This window comes from Quercus suber, unplaced genomic scaffold (assembly GCF_002906115.3).
Source record: "Quercus suber isolate HL8 unplaced genomic scaffold, Cork oak 2.0 scaffold_724, whole genome shotgun sequence".
Lineage (NCBI taxonomy): Eukaryota > Viridiplantae > Streptophyta > Magnoliopsida > Fagales > Fagaceae > Quercus > Quercus suber.
In genome coordinates this window covers 131475-152323 of record NW_027070164.1, presented here as the reverse complement: position 1 = coordinate 152323, position 20849 = coordinate 131475, and the positions used below count along the sequence as shown (strand labels likewise).

At 35.1% G+C, this 20849-nt stretch overlaps 1 protein-coding gene and 1 non-coding gene across 2 annotated transcripts; one reads left to right on the top strand and one right to left on the bottom strand.

Moving 5' to 3' along the window:
- Positions 1–309: 309 nt before the first annotated feature.
- On the top strand, positions 310–11906 carry LOC111989580 (DEAD-box ATP-dependent RNA helicase 16). Its single transcript, XM_065766603.1, is given in 17 exon segments — positions 310–466; positions 469–598; positions 1767–1777; positions 4529–4548; positions 4550–4670; positions 4755–4844; positions 5033–5185; positions 5771–5902; positions 7458–7589; positions 8055–8120; positions 8308–8487; positions 9377–9472; positions 9828–9965; positions 10616–10698; positions 11035–11072; positions 11168–11382; positions 11603–11906. Coding segments are annotated over 17 exon segments (1740 nt in total). The 5' UTR covers positions 310–421; the 3' UTR covers positions 11693–11906.
- A 7784-nt stretch (positions 11907–19690) lies between these two features.
- Positions 19691–19783, bottom strand: TRNAY-GUA (transfer RNA tyrosine (anticodon GUA)). The gene is made up of 2 exons: positions 19747–19783; positions 19691–19726 (listed from the first exon to the last, which is right to left on the bottom strand). It is a non-coding gene; the product is annotated as a tRNA-Tyr (tRNA).
- Positions 19784–20849: the final 1066 nt, after the last annotated feature.

The following is a 20849-nucleotide window of genomic DNA, read 5'->3' as shown; positions in this document are numbered from 1 at the left end:
ATCTTGTTATATACTTATTATTGAACACTCCTCACCGTACACACATTAACACATTTCAAAATTTACTATGGTAGTTTCTCCAAAAAAAAAAAATCACTACGGTCATGCCCAACTTGTTTGCCATTCATCGTGTTCAATGCTAGCCCAACTCAAAAGCAAAATGGATTAGGGTACAGTTCAGTTAATGGGCCTTTTGGGCTGGCTGCACAGTTTGGATCCTATTAACTGAGTGGGAATGTTCTCAAAAAAAAAAAAAAAAAAAAAACTGAGTGGGATTCTTAAACCCACACCAAATTTCTCAAACTAGAAAAACCCGACCCACCCGATACGTGGATCCTCTTTGACTCCTAAACCCTAATCTTGGGTTTATCGATCACAAAGAGAAATCAACATTGTGAGACAGCCAAAAAGTGGGACTTCAATGGCTGAAACAATGGAAAAACCACCAAAGTGATTGAAAGCAAGGAAGAAGAAGAAGAAGAAAAAGAAGAAGAAGAAGAGAAAAGCTTCGAAGAGTTAGGATTGGACCCTCGTCTTATTCGTGCCCTCATCAAGAAGGGGATTGATAAGCCCACTCCGATTCAGCAAGTTGCTATTCTCTAATATTAGTGAGTAATTTTTTATTTACTAATTCTTAAATTTCTATGCTTTCTAGTTCTTTAAATTCGTCTATACTCTGTTTGGCTGCTCAGAAAATTTTGGGAAAGTTTTGAATTTACCAGACTTTTTTTAACAAATACTTTAGCTTTCTAGTTTATTCTTAGCTGTCATAGCTGATGGTGATAACATGACCCTCTGTTGAGCTGTTGAGAAAACTGGGTGAAAAAGAAAGTGAAATTTTTTTAGTAGGAAGACTACAAAAGTTTAAGCTAGTTTTAAGCTACCTAAATATTATGGTGCATTAATTTATTATTATTTTTATGGTGAAGGGTATATCAGTGTAAAATTTGATTTTTCTTTTTGTTTGTTGCTCTTGCTTGGGAACCAAATGGTGGGTCAATGTCAATTATCATTTTCTTTTTTCTTTTTTTTTTTTTGGCATTGGTTGATTGTTGTATTTTGTCGTGCTTTTAGGAAGGTAAGGATGTGGTTGCTTGGGAAGACCTTTGCATACCTCCTTCCATTGCTTCAAAGCTGTTTACTGATTCTGGTTCAAAAACAAGCTGCTCCGAGTGCATTTGTTCTTGTCCCAACTCGAGAGCTTCTCAGCAGGTACAATTAATTATCTCAGTTTGATTTGTAAGATTTCCCTTACTGTTTCGTCAGTGAACTAAAATGTATCATGTATTGCCAGGTTTTACAGAGGTCTCATCTCTCATTGAATTATGAGAGTTCAATTGAAAGTTGTACAGTTGACGAGCAGTATGACTGCTTCTGATTTGGTTTGTTAACACTCCATTTACTTTTATTTCTGAAAAATACAAGTACATGACACATACTCCAAAGATGCACCCTATACTGCCTATCTCGTTATCATTTGTTTTTGTAGGCCATACAAAACCAAGATGTTTTGCTAATTCTTACCTTGCTGACTTTTTCTGATTTTAAATACTGATGCAGCGGGCTGCATTAGTAGGACCTCCTAATATTCTGGTTTGTACCCCTGCTTGTATACCAAAATGCTTTTCAGCTGATGTACTTCAATCTCATCCATCAATAGCTCACTTGAAATTCTTGTACTTGATGAGTAAGAATGCTGGAAATTTATTATGAAGTTTTATCTTGAGTTTGATTTAATTCATGGCATGTAATTTCAATTTTAACAACCTACCTATTAGTGCGTAATCTGTGCATCTTACACAACTTCTGCACTTACTAATTCTTTTGCAGATTTGTCTCAGTTAAGAATGTAAATGACAAATATTTTCTTGCTTCTATAGATTTCTAGTAATTGGAACTTGAAAGTGAACATCCATTAAATAGTTCTTTCAACTGGCTTAACATGCTATGACTTTCAAAATTGATCTGTAGATGATCAGTCTTTTGTTAATTGAATTCTCTCTTGACCATTGAGACACAATATCTTACTATTATCTTGTGGGGAGTTGATTAACTTATTTTTATTTTCAGGCAGATCTTCTATTGTCATATGGCTACGAAGATGATATAAAAGCCTTTACAGCTCACATCCCTAGACGCTGTCAATGCCTTCTTATGTCTGCTACATCAAGGTTTTTATTTATTTTTTTTTTTTATATATACTAGTGTGATCTCAATTATTTTGGTGATGAAAGGTAGTTTGTGTTTATTATAGCACATTTTTTCTTCCACTACCTTCCTCCCTGACCACTCATGGGTGTGTCCAGTGAGTTGACTTCAGGGTTTTATTTATGTATCTTTTTACCTCTATCTCATTCTTAAGCAGATAATAGTATTNTTGTGAGACGCTCCACAGCTGCGGCGAGAGTTTGGACTTGTCTCTTAAGGGCAGTCGTGGGTGGTTCCTCTCCTTGGACGTCGTTTGTTGTTGCCATTGAGTGAGTGAGCACCATGCAACTCTCTGTCGGGAAGCAATAATAGAGCTTATGAATCGCAAAGAATCGACATTCCCACAGACGGCGCCAACTGATGATGTCCAAAAAACCACCAGTGAGCCACACGTACTCGCACGCTCAGAACCCAGCCTACATAACACGAGAAAGGAGAAAGACCTAAACAGAGAGCACCGGTGTGGTGCCGGCCAAATACCCTCCGAAGGTCAAGTTAGAATCTTTTACAATTCCAGAGTGCTAGAGAGGGTCAATTATGCGTACCTTGATTTGTGAGGGTATTGGGGTTTTTATAGTAATTGAAAGTCGACCTCTTTTTCTTGGAGTCGAAGTCTTTTCCTTGTAGAAATCTCTTGAGGAGTTCCAAACGTGATGGACAAGTCTTTTCCATATAGAGAAGATCTTTGTTGATGCGTGCGACTTCTAGAACCCTACCTGTGCTAGGATTCTATTTACCTTGGGATTCTGTGGTGTGTGCTGCAAGTACTCCCATCTAGGGGTTCTGTCTGACACGTGACAAACAGGTTCATCCAGGTTGAGTCTATACATGATGAGTCCGTCCTTAACAGGTCTTGCACATAATGGGCCTGTCTTCCAGCTTCACTTGGACTCCGTCAACTTATTTTTCCTCTTCAGCTGCTCAAAGTGGTTTTACACTTTTACAGTTTTACCTAAAGTACTTGCCAACTACCATGTGGAAAATTGTAATATTTATTGTGCATTTTAATCTTCTTCTTTTTTTTTTAATTATTTTCCATTTTTCTCCCGGAAATAAAGTGTTAGGTTCTAAGGTCTAGGAGTTTTTGTATTTAGAACTCTAATTTGTAATGTTGGCAAACCATGATCAAAACAGTGTATTTAGTCTTGTTTAGAATTGCTCAAAGTTGGTTTAATATTGTAAAGTTGGAATCGAGTGGCTACAGAAGTACTTGGGACTTTCGGCCTGGCTCGATCGATCGAAGAATAGACTCGATCGATCGAAAATCGCACAGGTTGAATTTTCTGCAGATTTTCCAACTCAGCTCTACTTCATTAAACGTTTAGGGTTTTGTGTTTTTACCCTAGGTATATAAACTAAACCCTAGCCACGTTTTTGAGGGTTGTCCATATTGCTTTGTTGCTCATACATTGCTGTTTTGTGTGAATCTCGTGTGAGATCTTTGAGGAGACTTCCTTTACACAAAACTTAGGGTTTTCAAGGTAGAGATGATTTCAACATCTTGAAGATCATTATAGTTGCAACCATTGGAACTTAAAAAGAAAAGCAAGCGGGGAGCTTGTAACTGATTGAAGAATTCAAGAAAGAAGTAGTCCGTGGATTCGGAGCCTGCGCGTGGTTGTGTCAGGAAGTTTTACTGGTGGGTAGCATTAGGAAGTCGAGCGGGGAGCTTGTAGTCCTTCTGTAAGAACTTCAATTCTTTCATAGTGAATTCTGTTATGCCTTGAGGATCGGTGGGTCAAATCCTCCCCAGGTTTTTACCGAGTGGTTTCCTGGGTGATCATATCTTGTGTTATTTTTTATTCCGCTGCTTTATATCTTGATATGATTATTTGATTGCTTTAACCTAGAATTGCATAATTTGACTAAGTAACAACTTGGCTAATTAATCTAGGCTACGCAATCTGTGTGTTTAAGGGGTCTAAATTTCCAACATAAAGGATGAGCAACAATCCACTCAAACTTCAAGTAAGGTTAAAAAGAAGGAAAACTTAAAGCAAATTGCACTTATGCTTTCAAGGTTCCAACTTTGGTTATCGTGTTTAGCATTGGAACCTTGAAAGAAAGTGAAATTTTTTTTAGTAGGAAGACTACAAAAGTTTTAAGCTAGTTTTAAGCTACTAAATAATTTATGGTGCATTTAAATTTATTATTATTATTTTATTGGTGAAGGGTATATCAGTGTCAAAATTTGATTTTTCTTTTTGTTTGTTGCTCTTGCTTGGGAACCAAATGGTGGGTCAAGTGTCAATTATCATTTTCTTTTTTCTTTTTTCTTTTTTTGGCATTGGTTGATTGTTGTATTTTGTCGTGCTTTTAGGAAGGTAAGGATGTGGTTGCTTGGGAAGACCTTTGCATACCTCCTTCCATTGCTTCAAAAGCTGTTTACTGATTCTGGTTCAAAAAACAAGCTCGCTCCGAGTGCATTTGTTCTTGTCCCAACTCGAGAGCTATCTCAGCAGGTACAATTAATTATCTCGAGTTTGATTTGTAACGATTTCCCTTACTGTTTCGTCAGTGAACTAAAATGTATCATGTATTGCCAGGTTTATACAGAGGTCTCATCTCTCATTGAATTATGTAGAGTTCAATTGAAAGTTGTACAGTTGACGAGCAGTATGACTGCTTCTGATTTGGTTTGTTTAACACTCCATTTACTTTTAATTCTGAAAAATTATACGTACATATGCACATACTCCGAGAAGAATGCACCCTTATACATGCCTATCTCGTTATCATTTGTTGTTGTAGGCCATACAATACCAAGATGTTTTGCTAATTCTTATCTTGCTGACTGTTTTCTGATTTTAAATACTGATTGCAGCGGGCTGCATTAGTAGGATCTCCTAATATTCTGGTTTGTACCCCTGCTTGTATACCAAAATGCTTTTCAGCTGATGTACTTCAATCTACATCCATCAATAGCTCACTTGAAATTCTCGTACTTGATGAGATAAGAATGCTGCGAAATTTATTATGAAGTTTTATGCCTTGAGTTTTGATTTAATTGCATGGCATGTAATTTCAATTTTAACAACCTACCTATTAGTGCGTAATCTTGTGCATCTTACACAACTTTCTGCAACTTAACTAATTCTATTTGCAGAATTTGTCTCAGTTAAGAATGTAAATGACAAATATTTTCTTGCTTCTATAGATTTCTAGTAATTGGAACTTGAAAGTTGAAACATCCATTAAATAGATCTTTCAACTGGCTTGAACATGCTATGACTTTCAAAATTGATTCTGTAGATGATCAGTCTTTTGTTAATTGATATTCTCTCTTGACCATGGACCTATTTGTCCCACATGAGAATCATGTCATTTGTATGAATAAGGGGCACTCTTAATATACCTTTTAGGGTAAATGAAAAAAAATACCGTCTTGTAGTTAGGACCATTATCAGTGTACCCTCCTGACTTTTCAAATGTTACACTTTACCTCCTTGTACGTATATTACTTATTGGTTGCTTCATTGATCTATCTGGATTTGTGTTATGTTCATTAATGAAGTTATGTTTTGAGTAATGAGTTTCATATCATTCTTTCTTATGTTTCTAGATATCGTGCAGCGATCGTGATAAATTACTTTACATCCTTTCCCTCTTGAAGTTGGATTTGGTACAAAAGAAAGTTCTAGTATTCACTAATACCATTGACATGGATTATAGATTAAAACTATTTCTAGAAACGGTATGCAGACTCCTTTCGATACATCCTTTTATTATTATATATTCCCCCACCCTTCCCCTCCCCTTTATTTCTCAAGAAAATACTTACCTTCTCACACACAGGCAGCTGTTTCTGTCTTAGATTTTAGATATTTTCTGGAAGAATGGAACCTCTAATACCTAGAATTTATTCAGTCTTGGCTATACTGATTTTATCTTAAATGTTTATTTATTTCTCTTTTCAATAATTTACTGTCTCAAATGCTGTTGCTCACTTTGATTTGTTTGCTGCTGTTAGGTCACAATCTGAATGACCCCTTGTGATTAACCCTAATTAATTAATTAATTAGCCAAGTTATTAATTAATCAATTTAACATGCAAATACGTGGAAGCACAAACAAATCACCAAATACTAAATATGCAAAGGAAAAAATAAATGACACGGTGATTTGTTTACGAATGGAGAAAACCCTAACGGCAAAAACCCCACCGGGTGATTTTCAGGTCACCACTCCCGAAACTCCACTATTATTAAATCAAGCGGTTACAAGAAAGGAATCCCAAGTACCTTACCAACCTACAGTTGAACCCTTACCCCAATACCCAATTGGACTTGATCTGTAGTGACAGTCTCCACCTTTGATGCACGGCTCCCAAGTACATGTTTTTCATCCAAGTTGACAGAAAATGATTTAATGAATGACCAATATACCCATTTCTTTATGTTATGGGCGTTTTTGTCATTTTATTTGAATCATTTTCCATCAATTTGGATGGAAAACATGATGTTGTAGTTTAGTCACATTCAAAAAGTCAAGGGGTTTACTAATAAATGATCCTGACAACAGGGAGGCGTTTTATCATTTGCTAACTTTTATTGCATTACTCAGCACATCGGCATAGATGCATGTTGGGGTAGTTTTCTTTTGATGATCCAGCCATAATTAACATATTTTAGGACTGCTGCCCTCTTGTCGGGATGTACAAAGTCTTAATCCCCCCCACCCTTTTTTTCTTAACACAATTGAGAGATTGCAGGCAAGATTATTTCAGTCAGCCATGACTGACTGACTGCGTGACCATCCAATCATGAAATTCCTCATTGAAAACTAATTTGTCTGGTCATATATAGTAAATGGTTGCATAACTTGTCATTTCCCTTTTTTTTTTTTTTTATTTATTTTTTTTATTTATTTTTTATTTTTTATTTTTTATTTTTTAATTTTTTTTTATGTTATCAATGAGTTCTAACTCAAATGACACTCTTGCCTTCTTAAGAACAGTCCAGAGAGTAAGGGCATGGGTTCAATACCACTGGGTGCATGTATAACTAATAGAAAGGAAAGAAGTTGTCATCATTATTGTCGCTATTATTGTTATTTTTATCATTACGCCTCATTTTTTTTTTTAATTTCAAGGTGAATTTGCAGTCTTAACTTTTAACATGACATGATTTTTTGTGCGTATATTACTTCTTGGTTGCTTCATTGATCTATCTGGATTTGTGTTATGTTCATTAATGAAGTTATGTTTTTTTGAGTAATGAGTTTGATGTCATTCTTTCTTATGTTTCTAGATATCGTGCAGCGATCGTGATAAATTACTTTACATCCTTTCCCTCTTGAAGTTGGATTTGGTTCAAAAGAAAGTTCTAGTATTCACTAATACCATTGACATGGGTTATAGATTAAAACTATTTCTGGAAAAGGTATGCAGACTCCTTTTGATACATCCTTAATAATTATATATTCCCCCACCCCTCCCCTCCCCTTTATTTCTCAAGAAAATACTTACCTTCTCACACACAGGCAGCTGTTTCTGTCTTAGATGTTAGATATTGTCTGGAAGAGTGGAACCTCTAATACCTAGAATTTATTCAGTCTTGGCTAAGAATGATTTTATCTTAATGTTTATTTATTTCTCTTTTCAATAATTTACTGTCTAAAATGCTGTTGCTCACTTTGTTTTGTTTGCTGCACTTTTCTCACTGTTTATATCTGCACCCAAAAAAAAAAAAAAAATGGAAGAGAGATCTGACTGATTTTGCTTCCCCTTCAAGTTGATCCACTAATACTTACATGTTCTGTTTTTGCTATCAGTATGTCAAACCTCATATTCTTTTTCTGTGTTTCAATTTTTGCCTTCCGTAACCCATTTAAATTTTTTGCTACAGTTTGGAATCAAGTCTGCTGTTTTAAATGCTGAGTTGCCACAAAATTCTCGTCTCCATATTCTTGAGGTCTGCTTTTATACTCATTTATAATGCAACATTGTAATTAAAAAAAAAAAAAAAATTATGGTACTGCTTCTAGGTTATCACTAGCCTAGCAATCAATTTGAGAATGATGGTTTACATTATCCTTGGTGAAGGGTTTAATGATTATAATTACTCAAAAATTATTGAATTTTGCTGGCTTTGTAATCAGGAATTCAATGCTGGGCTTTTTGATTATTTAATTGCAACTGATGATAGCCAAACAAAAGAGAAGGAAGAAACCAATAGGGAGAGTAATGCTGAACGAAGAAAGTCTAGAAAGCATGCCAAGAAAAAATTGGACTCAGAATTTGGAGTAGTGAGGGGTATTGATTTCAAAAATGTACACACGGTATGTGAATGATTTGTTGCGTGTATGCATCTTTATCTGAAGTCTTGGTGTTTTATTGCTGTCATTATTCTGGCTATAATTTTGTAATTGAGATTGGACCTTGCAGTTTTTGGGATTTCATACCTGTGAGCTTAATGTTCTCTTGCAACTCTAAACACTATTAAGGCTTTGATTTTGTCTACAACTCTACATGTAAAACATATGAATATCTGTGGTGAGATATACTTCTTTAAAAAATCAAAGCACATGAAACCAGATATTAAACTAGTTTGAAGATATGTATTTAAAAAAAGAAAAATCATATTGGCACATTCTTTTATTAATGAGTCCTAGTAAGTTTCATACTTCAAATGAGTTACCCTTGGAGTGGTTAGATCATATATATGTTGAGTTGGAGTTGCAAGCATATGAAATTTTACCATCCCCATTAAGTATTATGAAATACCTGAAGGCTTTCTGTTCCTAACTCATGGTTAGCCCCCAAGTCCATTTTTCTCGAAATCATATAACCAATTTGTATCCTTCTGAATAATCTGGCAGAAAGGAGGTCTGATTATTCAATTACCTCAGCTTGAGAATGGATGTTGTTATGAACTTTTGAGGTTTAATATACAAAGGTCCTTGTTTTATGTTTTTGCTTGCTTTTCTATTGGGTATGGTGTTTGTTGTTTCTAATTGTGCTTAAGCTGTTCCTTCTTGTTGTATCCTCTTATGATTCACTTGGGAAATTCTTTGAATAAAATTACCTTTTGTTACAAAAAGATTATTTATTTGGGAGATGTTGTGTTAGGCTAGTTTGCCATTTTTTTTGAAGGTTAATTAGTATGCCATTTATCAACACTGGCACTGCCTCATTTTTCTTTTTCTTCTCTTTATCTTCTTTTATCAGGTTATAAATTTTGAAATGCCTGAAAGTGCTGCTGGATATGTTCATCGAATTGGACGCACTGGAAGAGCGTATAGTACTGGTGCTTCTGTCTCTCTTGTGAGTTTTTATCAAGCAATTTCATGTAGGATATTCCAAGCATAATCACTATCTGTCTCCTTGTATGATCATATTACGTATACTTGATAATTGGATCATGCATGACATTCCCCCGCCCCGCCCCGCCCCCCCCTCAAAGTATATATAAATTAGGGATGGTGTTCTAGTCTTCTAGGTTGGTAATGTAAAGCTTGAACACCTAAGGTACAACCACAACCAAGTTATGAGGGTTTGCTATTGAACCTGAGGCCATCTTCTGTTACTCCCACTGGAGATGAAGATGATTAGATTAGAATCTCTTTGTTGGTAGCAGTGCCTGTGCCTTCAGTAATTCTAATATTTGTTCTTTTTACAGGTTTCTCCAGATGAGATGGAAATTTTTGAAGAAATAAAATCTGTTTTGGGAGATGATGAAAACAAAGACTCAAACTTAATTTCTCCATTTTCTTTACTCTCCAAAAATGCAGTGGAATCTTTACGATACCGAGCTGAGGTGATTGTTCAACTATTTTTTTTTCTCACAGATTATTTAATAAAAATACTTGGTTGACAGTCTTACAAAAACGGTGATGCCTTAAATCTGTTTTTTGGTATATACATTTTTTGTAGCAATATTAGCTTTACAGTTTTGACATGATAAATTTTGTAGCACCAATTTCAACTTTGGAACTTTTCTGTCCTTCCTCCCCCCCTCCACAACAAAAAAAAAATAGATCATGAGAAATGGACAATAATGATGCTTTTCTAATGAAAGAGAGTAAATATACCCTGTCGTAGGCAGTTACTTGTTCTGCCCATATGAAAATTGAGTTGCTAGCTCATCTTCTACTGTCGTGGACATTGTTTCCTCTTTTGTTTTTCTTTTTACCAATTCCACAAACAAGCATAGTTTTCTGGTTGTATTTCTTTTTTGTGCATGTGTGTGTTTTGGGACAGTTCCATGGATAACTTGATGTTCTATTCCTTATGGAGGAAGTACGTAGAGATTCTAGTTATACTCTTGTAGATGAGTGTTTATTTATTTTTTTAATTTTAAAAAATTCCTTATCCAATGGGAGGGAGTTAGGGTATGTGTGGAAAATTTGGCTAAATGGTTGCTAAAGGAAAACAAAAATGATTGATTGGAAATGGTGACTTTTACAGGACATTGCAAAGAGTGTGACAAAAGTTGCTGTGAAGGAGGCAAGATTTCAGGATTTGAAGAAGGAAATTCTTAACTCGGAAAAGTGAGTACATACCAATTATTGCTCTTCTTGAGACTAGGATTTCTGTTTTCACCAAATCTTTTGCTAAATAATTCTACAACATGTTAAAATAATCAAATCTAGTCTTTGACAACCGTGAGGCTCATAACTTGCATCTGACTTCAATCTTTGTTTTTCAAATATTTCTGGTTTTTATTATGGCACAGTAGTTTAACTTGTATCTTTTGTTCAAAGCTTTCCAGCCTTGTCTTAATTGCACATTAACCTCTTTTTTCACATATATTATTCTGATTTTCTTTCTTTTTTTGGATAAGTGATTCTGATTTTCTTTCTGATGATCTGCTTCTGTGTTTTTAGATTAAAAGCTCATTTTGATGTTAATCCAAGGGACTTAGGTAATGAAATTTATTGGTTGGATGTCTACATTGCTTATTTAATATTTCCAGTTTGCGTGACTAAATTTCAAGAATTCAAATTCAATTTTGAGCAGATCTATTGAAACATGACAAAGCTCTCAGTAAGAAGCCCCCTGCTCCTCACCTACGTGATGTGCCTGACTACCTATTGGACCCAAAAACCCAAGAAGCCAGCAAACTTGTTAAGCTTTCTAGGGCTGCAATGGGAAATAACAAATCTATGCGTCGTGAGGGATCTAGGAAAAAATTTAGAAAAAGTAAAGACCCTCTCAAGACATTCTCAGCTGAGGTATTTTCGCTTCTTTTACTTAGCTGATACCTAGCTTATGCCAATTTTAATATTTGATTAACTATTGACAGTAATACTAAGAAATCAAGGATGATATCTTGCCAAATTTTTTAAATTTATTTTAGCTACGAATGGTAATTAATTAGTACTACCAAAAGTTACTACATGGATAGGCATTGTGGAAATAGTTGCTAATGGATTTGCATTAATTTGGTCTCAGGCACCAAAAAGAGCTCGTAAAGGTGGGATTAAGAGTGAGGGCAAAGATGGTGATGACAGCCATAAACACAAAAAGAAAAAATCTATTTGATTTATATGTTTAGCTGCAGCTTTAGATCCATACATAACCTGGGGTTAGCAATCAAAGGCCCACAATTTTGTATTAAATTATGTGTTAAATTGCAGTTTCCTTTCAAATGACTATATCCAGAATTTGTATGTTTTAAAAAATTTCCTTGTAAAATTCCTTGCAAAGTTCCTTGTACACAGAAGTTGCATGATGTTGGTTTCGCTTATGCTTAGAATCCGACAAGTCTACTTGCCTCTTCTCCAACAACAAAAAAGAAAAAGAAAAAAAAGAAGAAGGAATCAGATAAGCTAAAGTAGGACTCCCTAATAGGTCAAATTATTGGTCACGTTTGGGTTTGAAATGTGCCAAAACAAATATATGGGATCTTTTTACAAACGTCAATGATTCTAGCATACTGGGTTGGTTTGGTTTGAGGGGAGGGAGGAAATGGGTATTTACTCCTAATTTGAAAACTATGTAGTGAAATGCCTATGTTTTGAGATTATTTAGCAAAATGTCTATGTTTTAAAACTCGATTTTAGTTCTTTGTAAAACTGGATATTCTCAAAATCAAGTTTTTTGTGTATTTTTAAATAGAACTTAACTTTAGTAATGTCGAATTTCACTTAAATTTTCAAAAAAAATTAAGTGGCAGAATTCGACATTTTACATTTAACTCGATTTTAACAAAATCAAGTTCCAAAAAATAGGGACATTTTGCTAAATTTTTTCGAAACAAGGGCATTTTGCCACATAGTTTTCAAATTAGGGATAAATACCAATTTTGGCCTAAGTGAAGTGGGTAACAATGTAACATGCGTATCCAACCCATTTAGTAAACTGGTTTACAACCTAACCTAACTTATACTGATAAGTTATTTGAGGGCCACAACATTTACCACATCATTTTTTACAACTATTTTATGTAATAGACTGCAACTAGTTGACAATCACTTTCACAAGAATCTACCACTTATAATTTGTTACATATAATAGTTATAATAGTTGTATGTTGACAAATAATGTGAGAAAGGTGGGTTTCAATTAGCTCAACTGGTAAAGTCTTTGATGGTTGAATAAGAGATTTGGAATTCAATCTTCGCTTACACCAAAAACTGATTGGTGTCTTAGTCTGATAATAAAAATCTATCATCAGGAGTGGACGTCATAGGTTAAAACTCTCTTTAAAAAAAGTGAGAAAGGATGCCCTCTTAAAAATTTTGCATGATAATTATATCAAATTGTTAATCCAATTGGAATAGTTATAAATTTTTTTGATAAAAAAATGGAAATATATTCATCTTTATATATTAAAATGATTTAAAAAGTTAGATATTTCCCTTTTTACTTTCAAAAATACCCTTAATTTAATTAACTTATTATTATTCTTAAAACATAAAAAATGAGGTTAAAACCGTAAATACTAGATAGTAGATACTAAATAGATCACACATCTTTCTTATATATATATATATATATATATAAGTAGAGACTAAATAGGCAAAAATTAAAAACAAAAAACCTAATGAGGTTAAAACCGTAAATACTAGATAGTAGATACTAAATAGATCACACATCTTTCTTATATATATATATATATATATATAAGTAGAGACTAAATAGGCAAAAATTAAAAACAAAAAACCTATAAGGTAAAAACTCCGCACTAGATGGTATAGATAGATTTTCCCCTTAAAAACAAGTAGATACACACACACACACACACACACAATTCCACTACCCTATCTACACAACCAAAACTACCCATGATTTGGAATAGTAGGGGCACTCTGAAGCCCAATTTTCAAAATCATGTGAGGAAGTTGGTGCGTGTTCACGATCCAGCTGTGTTTGTGGTTATGGAAACTCGTCTCGGAAGGGAGAGAGCTAAGAATATTACAGATCGTTTGCCGTTTGATGGAGCGATTCATATGGATACAGTTGGATATTTTGGGGGTTTATGGTTGATGTGGAATGCTGATCAGGTGAAGGTTGCCCCATTGGCCAAAACTAAACAAGAAATCCATGTCACTGTTAAGGTACGAGCTTTTAACCTTTCCTGGTTATTTTCAGCTATATATGCTAGTCCTAGATTTGCTGAGAGAACAATCTTATGGAATAACTTGATGCATACTGCGGAGTTGCATAGCATGCCCTAGGTTATTGCAGGGGACTTTAACGAACCCCTTAATAGTGCGGATAAGCTGGGTGGTAGAGAGGTGAGCATCAGTTGGTCACTCATTCTGAAAGAATGCCTAGACAAATGTAATATGGTGGATTTGGGGTTTTCGGGTTCTAGATTCACGTGGACTAATAAAAGAGATGCTCATGTGCTCATCCAAGAAAGAATTGATAGATTCTTTGTCAGCACAAATTGGTGTACCATGTATACTGACGCCAGAGTGACTCATCTGACTAGATGCCATTCCGATCATAGTCCAATTTTACTTGATACAAATCCTACTACCTGGGCAAGGCAGAATAGGCTCTTCAGGTTTCAAAGTTTCTGGCTATCGGACCCTTATTTTCCCTAAGTTGTCCAGAATGCTTGGCCATGGGCCCCTAGTCTCCAGGGAGCCATCAATAAGTTCTCTCATGTTGCCTTAGAATGGAATAAGGAGCACTTTGGCAACATTTTTGAGAAGAAGAAAATAATTATGGCGAGATTAGGTGGAATCTAGAGAGATTTAGCTGCATCTCCTTCGGTTTCTCTAGTGGAGTTGGAGAGGAATCTTCAAGCAGACTTATGTAGCGTTCTGGACCAAGAGGAAGAATTGTGGGTGCTTAAATCCAGAGTCAACTGGATGTTGTTAGGAGATAGGAATATGTCCTTCTACCATATTTCAATGCTGGTTAAAAGGAAGAGGAATTCCATTACGGCTATCATGTCCAATATCGGGGACTAGGTGCATGATGAAGTGGTAGTTAAGGAGGTTATTCGAAATGGTTTTTCTGATCTATATACCACATCCCATAGCTACTCTGCCCTTATGGTCCTGGCTGGCTCTGCCTGGCAAGCCCGGTTATCCAATGAAGAGTGGGATAGTATTGTTAGAGGTGTCTCAGATGATGAGATAAATGTGGGTTTGTGGTCTTTTAAAGCCTTTAAAGCCCCAGGCCCCAATGGCCTTCACGCAGGTTTTTTTCCAACGCTTTTGGCTTATAGTAGGCAACTTAGTGATGAAAGAAGTCAAGAAGATATTTGCTGCTAAGGAAGTCCTTGAGGAGTTAAATAGGACTTCCATCACGCTTATCCTAAAAACTCCTGGTCTGGAAACACTTAGTAATTACTGCCCTATTAGTCTGTGTAACACAGTGTACAAGATTGTATCCAAAATCTTGGTTGCCTGCCTTAGGCCTTTTCTTGGTAAACTCATATCTCCTTACCAATCTGCTTTTTTGTCTGGAAGAAGAGGAACGGATAATGTCATTATTGTTCAAGAACTTGTTCACATAATCAGTAGGAAGAAGGGAGGGATTGGTTTTATGGCAATTAAAATTGACCTGGAAAAAGCTTATAATAAGTTTGAGTGGAGCTTTATTAGAGAAATATTAATTAGAGTAAACCTTCCTCATAATTTTATAAAGTTGATGATGAGTTGTGTGTCGACGGTTTCCACCTCCATTGTGGTGAATGGGGGAGCTCTAGATTAGATTTTGCCTTCAAGGGGCCTTAGACAATGTGATCCTCTTTCCCTATATATATTCATCCTCTGTATGGACTTCCTAAGCCAGCTCATTGAAGAAAAATGTAGCACAAAGAGTTGGAAGCTGGTTAAGGCATCAAAGAATGGCATGGCTTTCTCTCATCTTTTCTTTGCGGATGTCTTGGTTCTTTTTGCCAAAGCTAATAAGGAGAATTGTGCTGTAATAAGGGAGGTGCTAGATATGTTCTATAGTAGATCAGATTAGTCAGTCAGTGGGGCTAAATCTAGGGTCTACTTCTCCCTAAATGTTGACAGGGATAGGAGGGAAGAGCTATGTGATATTTTGGGTTTCCAATCCACGCCCAATCTAGGGAAGTACCTCGGTATTCCCCTCAAGCATCCTGGGTCCTCTTTACAGGACTTCAATTTTGTTCTTGAGCGAGTTAAACAGAAGTTGGCAGGTTGGAAGGCGAATTTGTTGTCTTTGGCGGTTAGATCAATCCTTGTTAAGCATGTGTCGTCCACCATACCGAACTATGTAATGTAGTGTGCTCATCTACCTAACAAGATCATAGAAGGCATCGATCGAGTTAATAGGAATTTCTTATGGGGCTCAACTGACTCGGTGAAAAAAATGCATTAGGTGGGTTGGAGTAAAGTCACAAATCCAAAGGAAGAGGGGGGATTGGGTATTCAATCTGCCAAGGGAAGGAATCTGGCCCTTCTAGCTAAGTTAAATTGGAGATTCCAAATAGAAGGGGAGTCTTTATGGGTAAAAGTGCTGAAAGGAAAATATTGCAGCACTTGAAGATTGACCTCTAGAAATAGGGATAAGCTCCCGTGCTCGAGGGTTTGGACAGCTATGAAAAAGGGGACAGAGATCTTCCAAAAGGGGGTTAGGTGGACTTGTGGTAGGGAGAGTAACCTTAACTTTTGGTTTGACAATTGGTCGAAGCTTGAAGCTTTAAGGCAGATCATACATGGCCCTGTTTCTAGTGAGTTGATGAATTTGAAGGTTAAAGATGTTGTATCCGCTAATGGGTGGGATTGGTCTATTACTTCTTTTGAGTTCCCGGATTCAGTTAGGCAGGACCTTTAAGCCATTCTGTTTGCTATGGCATCCCGTGGGGAGGACAAGTTGACTTGGAAGGAATCGGATAATGGCATGTTTAATCTCGGCTCAGCTTACAAGATAGCTACTGACAAGGTTAATGTCGATTCCTTTAGAGCTATGTGGATATGGAAGTCTAAGGTGTTACCTGGGATCCAATCCTTTGTGTGGCTGCATTACCATGAAAGCATTGGAGTGAAAGAGTGTCTCAATCGTAGGGGTATGCTTCTTGACACCCATTGCCCTTTCTGTCATTCATCTAGCGAATCTATTCTTCATGCTCTTCGTGATTGTAATGTGGTTAAGCACATATGGAACTAGTTGGGTGAGAATCGGGTTAATAGGTCCTTCTTTAGCAACAACCTTCAGGAGTGGCTGGAGGAGAATGGCACCAAGTAGCAGGTAATTGGTTGTCATGCTATTCCATGGTGTACTATGTTTCTCTTTGCTATATGGCTTATTTGGAAGCACAGAAACTAGGTAGTGTTCAAGGAGCAAAGGCCGAATCATAACTTAGCTAAGGAAATTTCTCGAAGGGTCGTAGAATATAATTTCTTTGCTGGCCCTCATAAGGAAGCTACCATTTGAATATATAAACCTGTCCATTGGTGTAAGCCAGCAAATGGATGGGTAAAATTGAACACAGATGGATCCTCACTTGGCAATTCGGGCCAAGCAGTGGGAGGGGGTTTAATTCGAGATGAAGAAGGGAATTGGATAGTGGGCTTTGTGCGCAAGATTGGATCGACTACCAGCTTTCTTGCTGAACTTTGGGCTCCTCGTGATGGGCTTAATCTGTGTCTCAGTTACAATTTTGCTGAGTAGAAGTAGAGATAGATGCTAAAGCTATTGTGGATGTCATTTCCAATATGAATTACTCTAATGTATTTGTATCCCCTCTCATGGATGATTGCAGGCTCTTGGTGTCTCGGATCCCCCAGATTCGCCTTAGGCATTGTTATCGTGAAGCCAATAGGTGCGCTGATGGTCTTGCTCGTTTAGGTAGTCTTCAAGCCATGGATTTTGTTATGTTCATGTGTCCGCTTGTGGACTTAGTTAAACTGTTAGATTCTGACTTTAAAGGGTTGTACCTGAACAGGCTTGGTCCTAAGTTGTTTTGTTCTTCTTAGTTTGTTTAATACATTCCACTTTACCAAAAAAAAAACTACCCCATGTTCTACACACACACACACACATATATAAACTATCTCACATTCTATTAAAAAAAAAAAAACTATCCACCTCTCATAAAATAAAATAAAATAAAATAAAAAACCCCTATAACTAATTACACCGCACGAAAAAACTTCTTTATTTGTTCCTCTTTCTCGTCCCAATGGTGTGGAATGTATAAGGAAAAATTATAATAATATTAAATCCCTCAAACTACAAAACCACAATATTTCTTCTTCACTTTTTTTATCATATTTCTAACCGACACTATCTTCTTCCGCATTATTTATTTAATATACTAAATTTTTCTCAATGTTCAGGTGTTTTCCTATTAAAATTGGTAAGCTTATAAACAAAATTTATATACTATTTTTTAAAGGCGAAAATACTATTTTGGTGCTTACATTTTGAAGTCATAATTAATTTAGTCCCTACATTTTGGTAGCAATCAATTTGGTCCCTGATATTTTCAACTTCCACTCAATTTGGTCCCTACCGTTAATTCACTAACAGAAAATGCATACGTGGCAAACGGTATGCATGGTTGGCATACTTAAAGCTTAGGTGGCAACTAAAATAATAATATAAAATGACACATCATCATATGTACAAAAATAATAATTTATCAATTTAAAGAAACTAAAAAAATTAAAAGAAAAAACATGAATTTAGATCTATTGTTAAACATGAACACAGTCAAAACCCAAAAAAAATTAAACCCAAATCAAGTCCACAAATCTCATCTCTTTAATTCAAGTTGGAAGCTGAAGTCTAAAAGAAGAAGAAGGCGAAGAAAGAATAGACGAAGATGAAGAACAAGGTGATCTTACAACTTCTTAAAACCTCTGACTCCAAACTCTTTAGCTAAAATCTATTTCTACCCACTCATACTCTCTCCTCGTATTTAAAATTCAAAACTGTTACTCTCTCCCACAAACCAAAACATTAAAAAAATTTATAAAAAAAAAAAGTGTTAAATCCAAACTCTTCAAACCCAAGGTCTTTTATATTTTGCTAATAATAATGCGAAAATAGGGGGATTCAATAAAAAATTTTGAATATTTGTTTGTGGGTTTTTAAGTGTATGCAATTTGAATTTGTTTGGATGGTTGAGATCCATTAGTTCATGTGTTTGATAATATAAACCCAATGTTTTAAATTTTAATAGTAAGGTGCTGGGCTTTTTAGTTTTACTTTTTTAAGGGGTGAAATTCTTTTAAATGTGGCTGGTTGGTGGTGCAAAATGATGAATGCAAGAACCCAGCATTTAGGTCGCAATTCCATGCAATTCGGACCAAATTAACCCACAAACCTTCACCTTGATCTTCATCTTCGTCTACTCCTCTTTGCCTTCTTTTTAGGTTTCTGTTTCCAACATGGATTGAAGAGCTGAGATTCATGGATTTAATTTTTCTGGGCTCTGGGTTTATGTTCAACAACAGATCTGAATTCATGTTTTTTCTTTCAATTTTTTTTAATTTCTTTAAATTGATAAATTATTATTTTTGCTCATATGCTGATGTGTCATTTTATATTATTATTTTAGTTGCCACCTAAGCTTTAAGTATGCCAACCGTGCATACCGTTTGCCACGTATACATTTTTCGTTAATGAGTTAATGGTAGAGACTAAATTGAGTGCACGTTGAAAATATCAGGGACCAAATTGACTATGACTCCAAAATGTAGGGACCAAAATAGTGTTTTCGCCTTTTTTTACTTGAATTATATTGTTTATTATACTTTATCAACTACATATAATGTAAATTGATAACTCTATGACCTTATGTGATGCGTGAACTATATGAAATGTGTTATAAAAAAAAATTTAATTATCAATTATAGAAAATTTAATTATCACTGAAAATTTATATTATATTAGAAATGACCCTTGAATACCTACAAGTTCTCATTTTGAGTAGAAGTTGAATTGAATTGAATTGTCTGCCTTGAAAAGAAGATGGAGAAAAAAAAAATATGAACTCTTTAACATTGGATTTTTGTGTTTGCTAAAATTCTTATCCTTGGAAAGCTTGAAAGTAATTTTGTATCTACCGTGTATTAGAAAATGAAGGAAAAAACAAAAAAGTCCGACCTGCCGGATTCGAACCAGCGACCTAAGGATTATCTGACAGGTGTTACCCACTACAGTCCTCCGCTCTACCAACTGAGCTAAGGTCGGTTCGTACATAGATTTCCCAACTTTTATATAAATCAATAAGAGAAAACTTCTTTAATATACCAACTAGCTAAGAGAACTTTATTTGGTTAAGAACGTTTGCATCCAGCTTATAACTCACAGTACCTGCGAGTACTTAAAAAAAAAAAAAAAATTATTATAGACTTCTATTAAGGACATAACTTAAAATGTGCACATATAGAAAAGCAGAAAAATATTTTATTATAGACTTCTATTTGTTATTTACCATATGATCAATAAATTTATTTTTTATGCATAATTTTAGATTATAAAAGTTTAAAATTTAAACATTTTATTAATGACATAACTAATGATCTTTGATATTTTTGAAATTTTGCAAGAATGAATGATATAATAAAAACATATAATTAAAAGGTTAGATTTTCAAAATTTACATCAACTAAAAATTATCGGCAGAGTTCAAAGGATTTCTCTCTAAACTAGTTTAGAGAAGAACCTTTTCGTATCTTTCTCTCTTTGTGCTGCCCTAGGCTTATAGGAGTTGCCACTCTTTCCTCTTATGCATTATTTTTTCATTTTTATTCTCCCAAAAAAAAAAAAAAATTTATGATAGGTAATTGAGTCATATCATATTGAATGACACTTCTCACACCATTTGAAAATTTACATGTCTGATTTGAAATGACTTGCTCAAAATTAGTTAAAGGGTATTTATATATTTACATTATACTATCAATATAAATATTACATTGTGGACTATAAATGTGTAAAATGTTATACACGTTACTAGTACAATGTAAACTAAGAATTTTCGTTAGTTAAATAAAAAGAAAACACAAATAGGGTAGAAACTGAGAACCCAACTGTTTCAAAAGGAGGAGGCCTTGTATGATGGCAATCTGATTATGGACTATATGTTTCTCAAGATAAATAGGCATCACTACAACACTGTCTCACTTGCAGCTGAATTATAATTGGCTAATCTTATTGTCTTTGTTTGACTATAAACATGAATATTATTATAATTTCATTTTGGAATCAGACTCTCATGTGGCTAATTGGATTCTATCTAGTTCAGGCCTTAGGG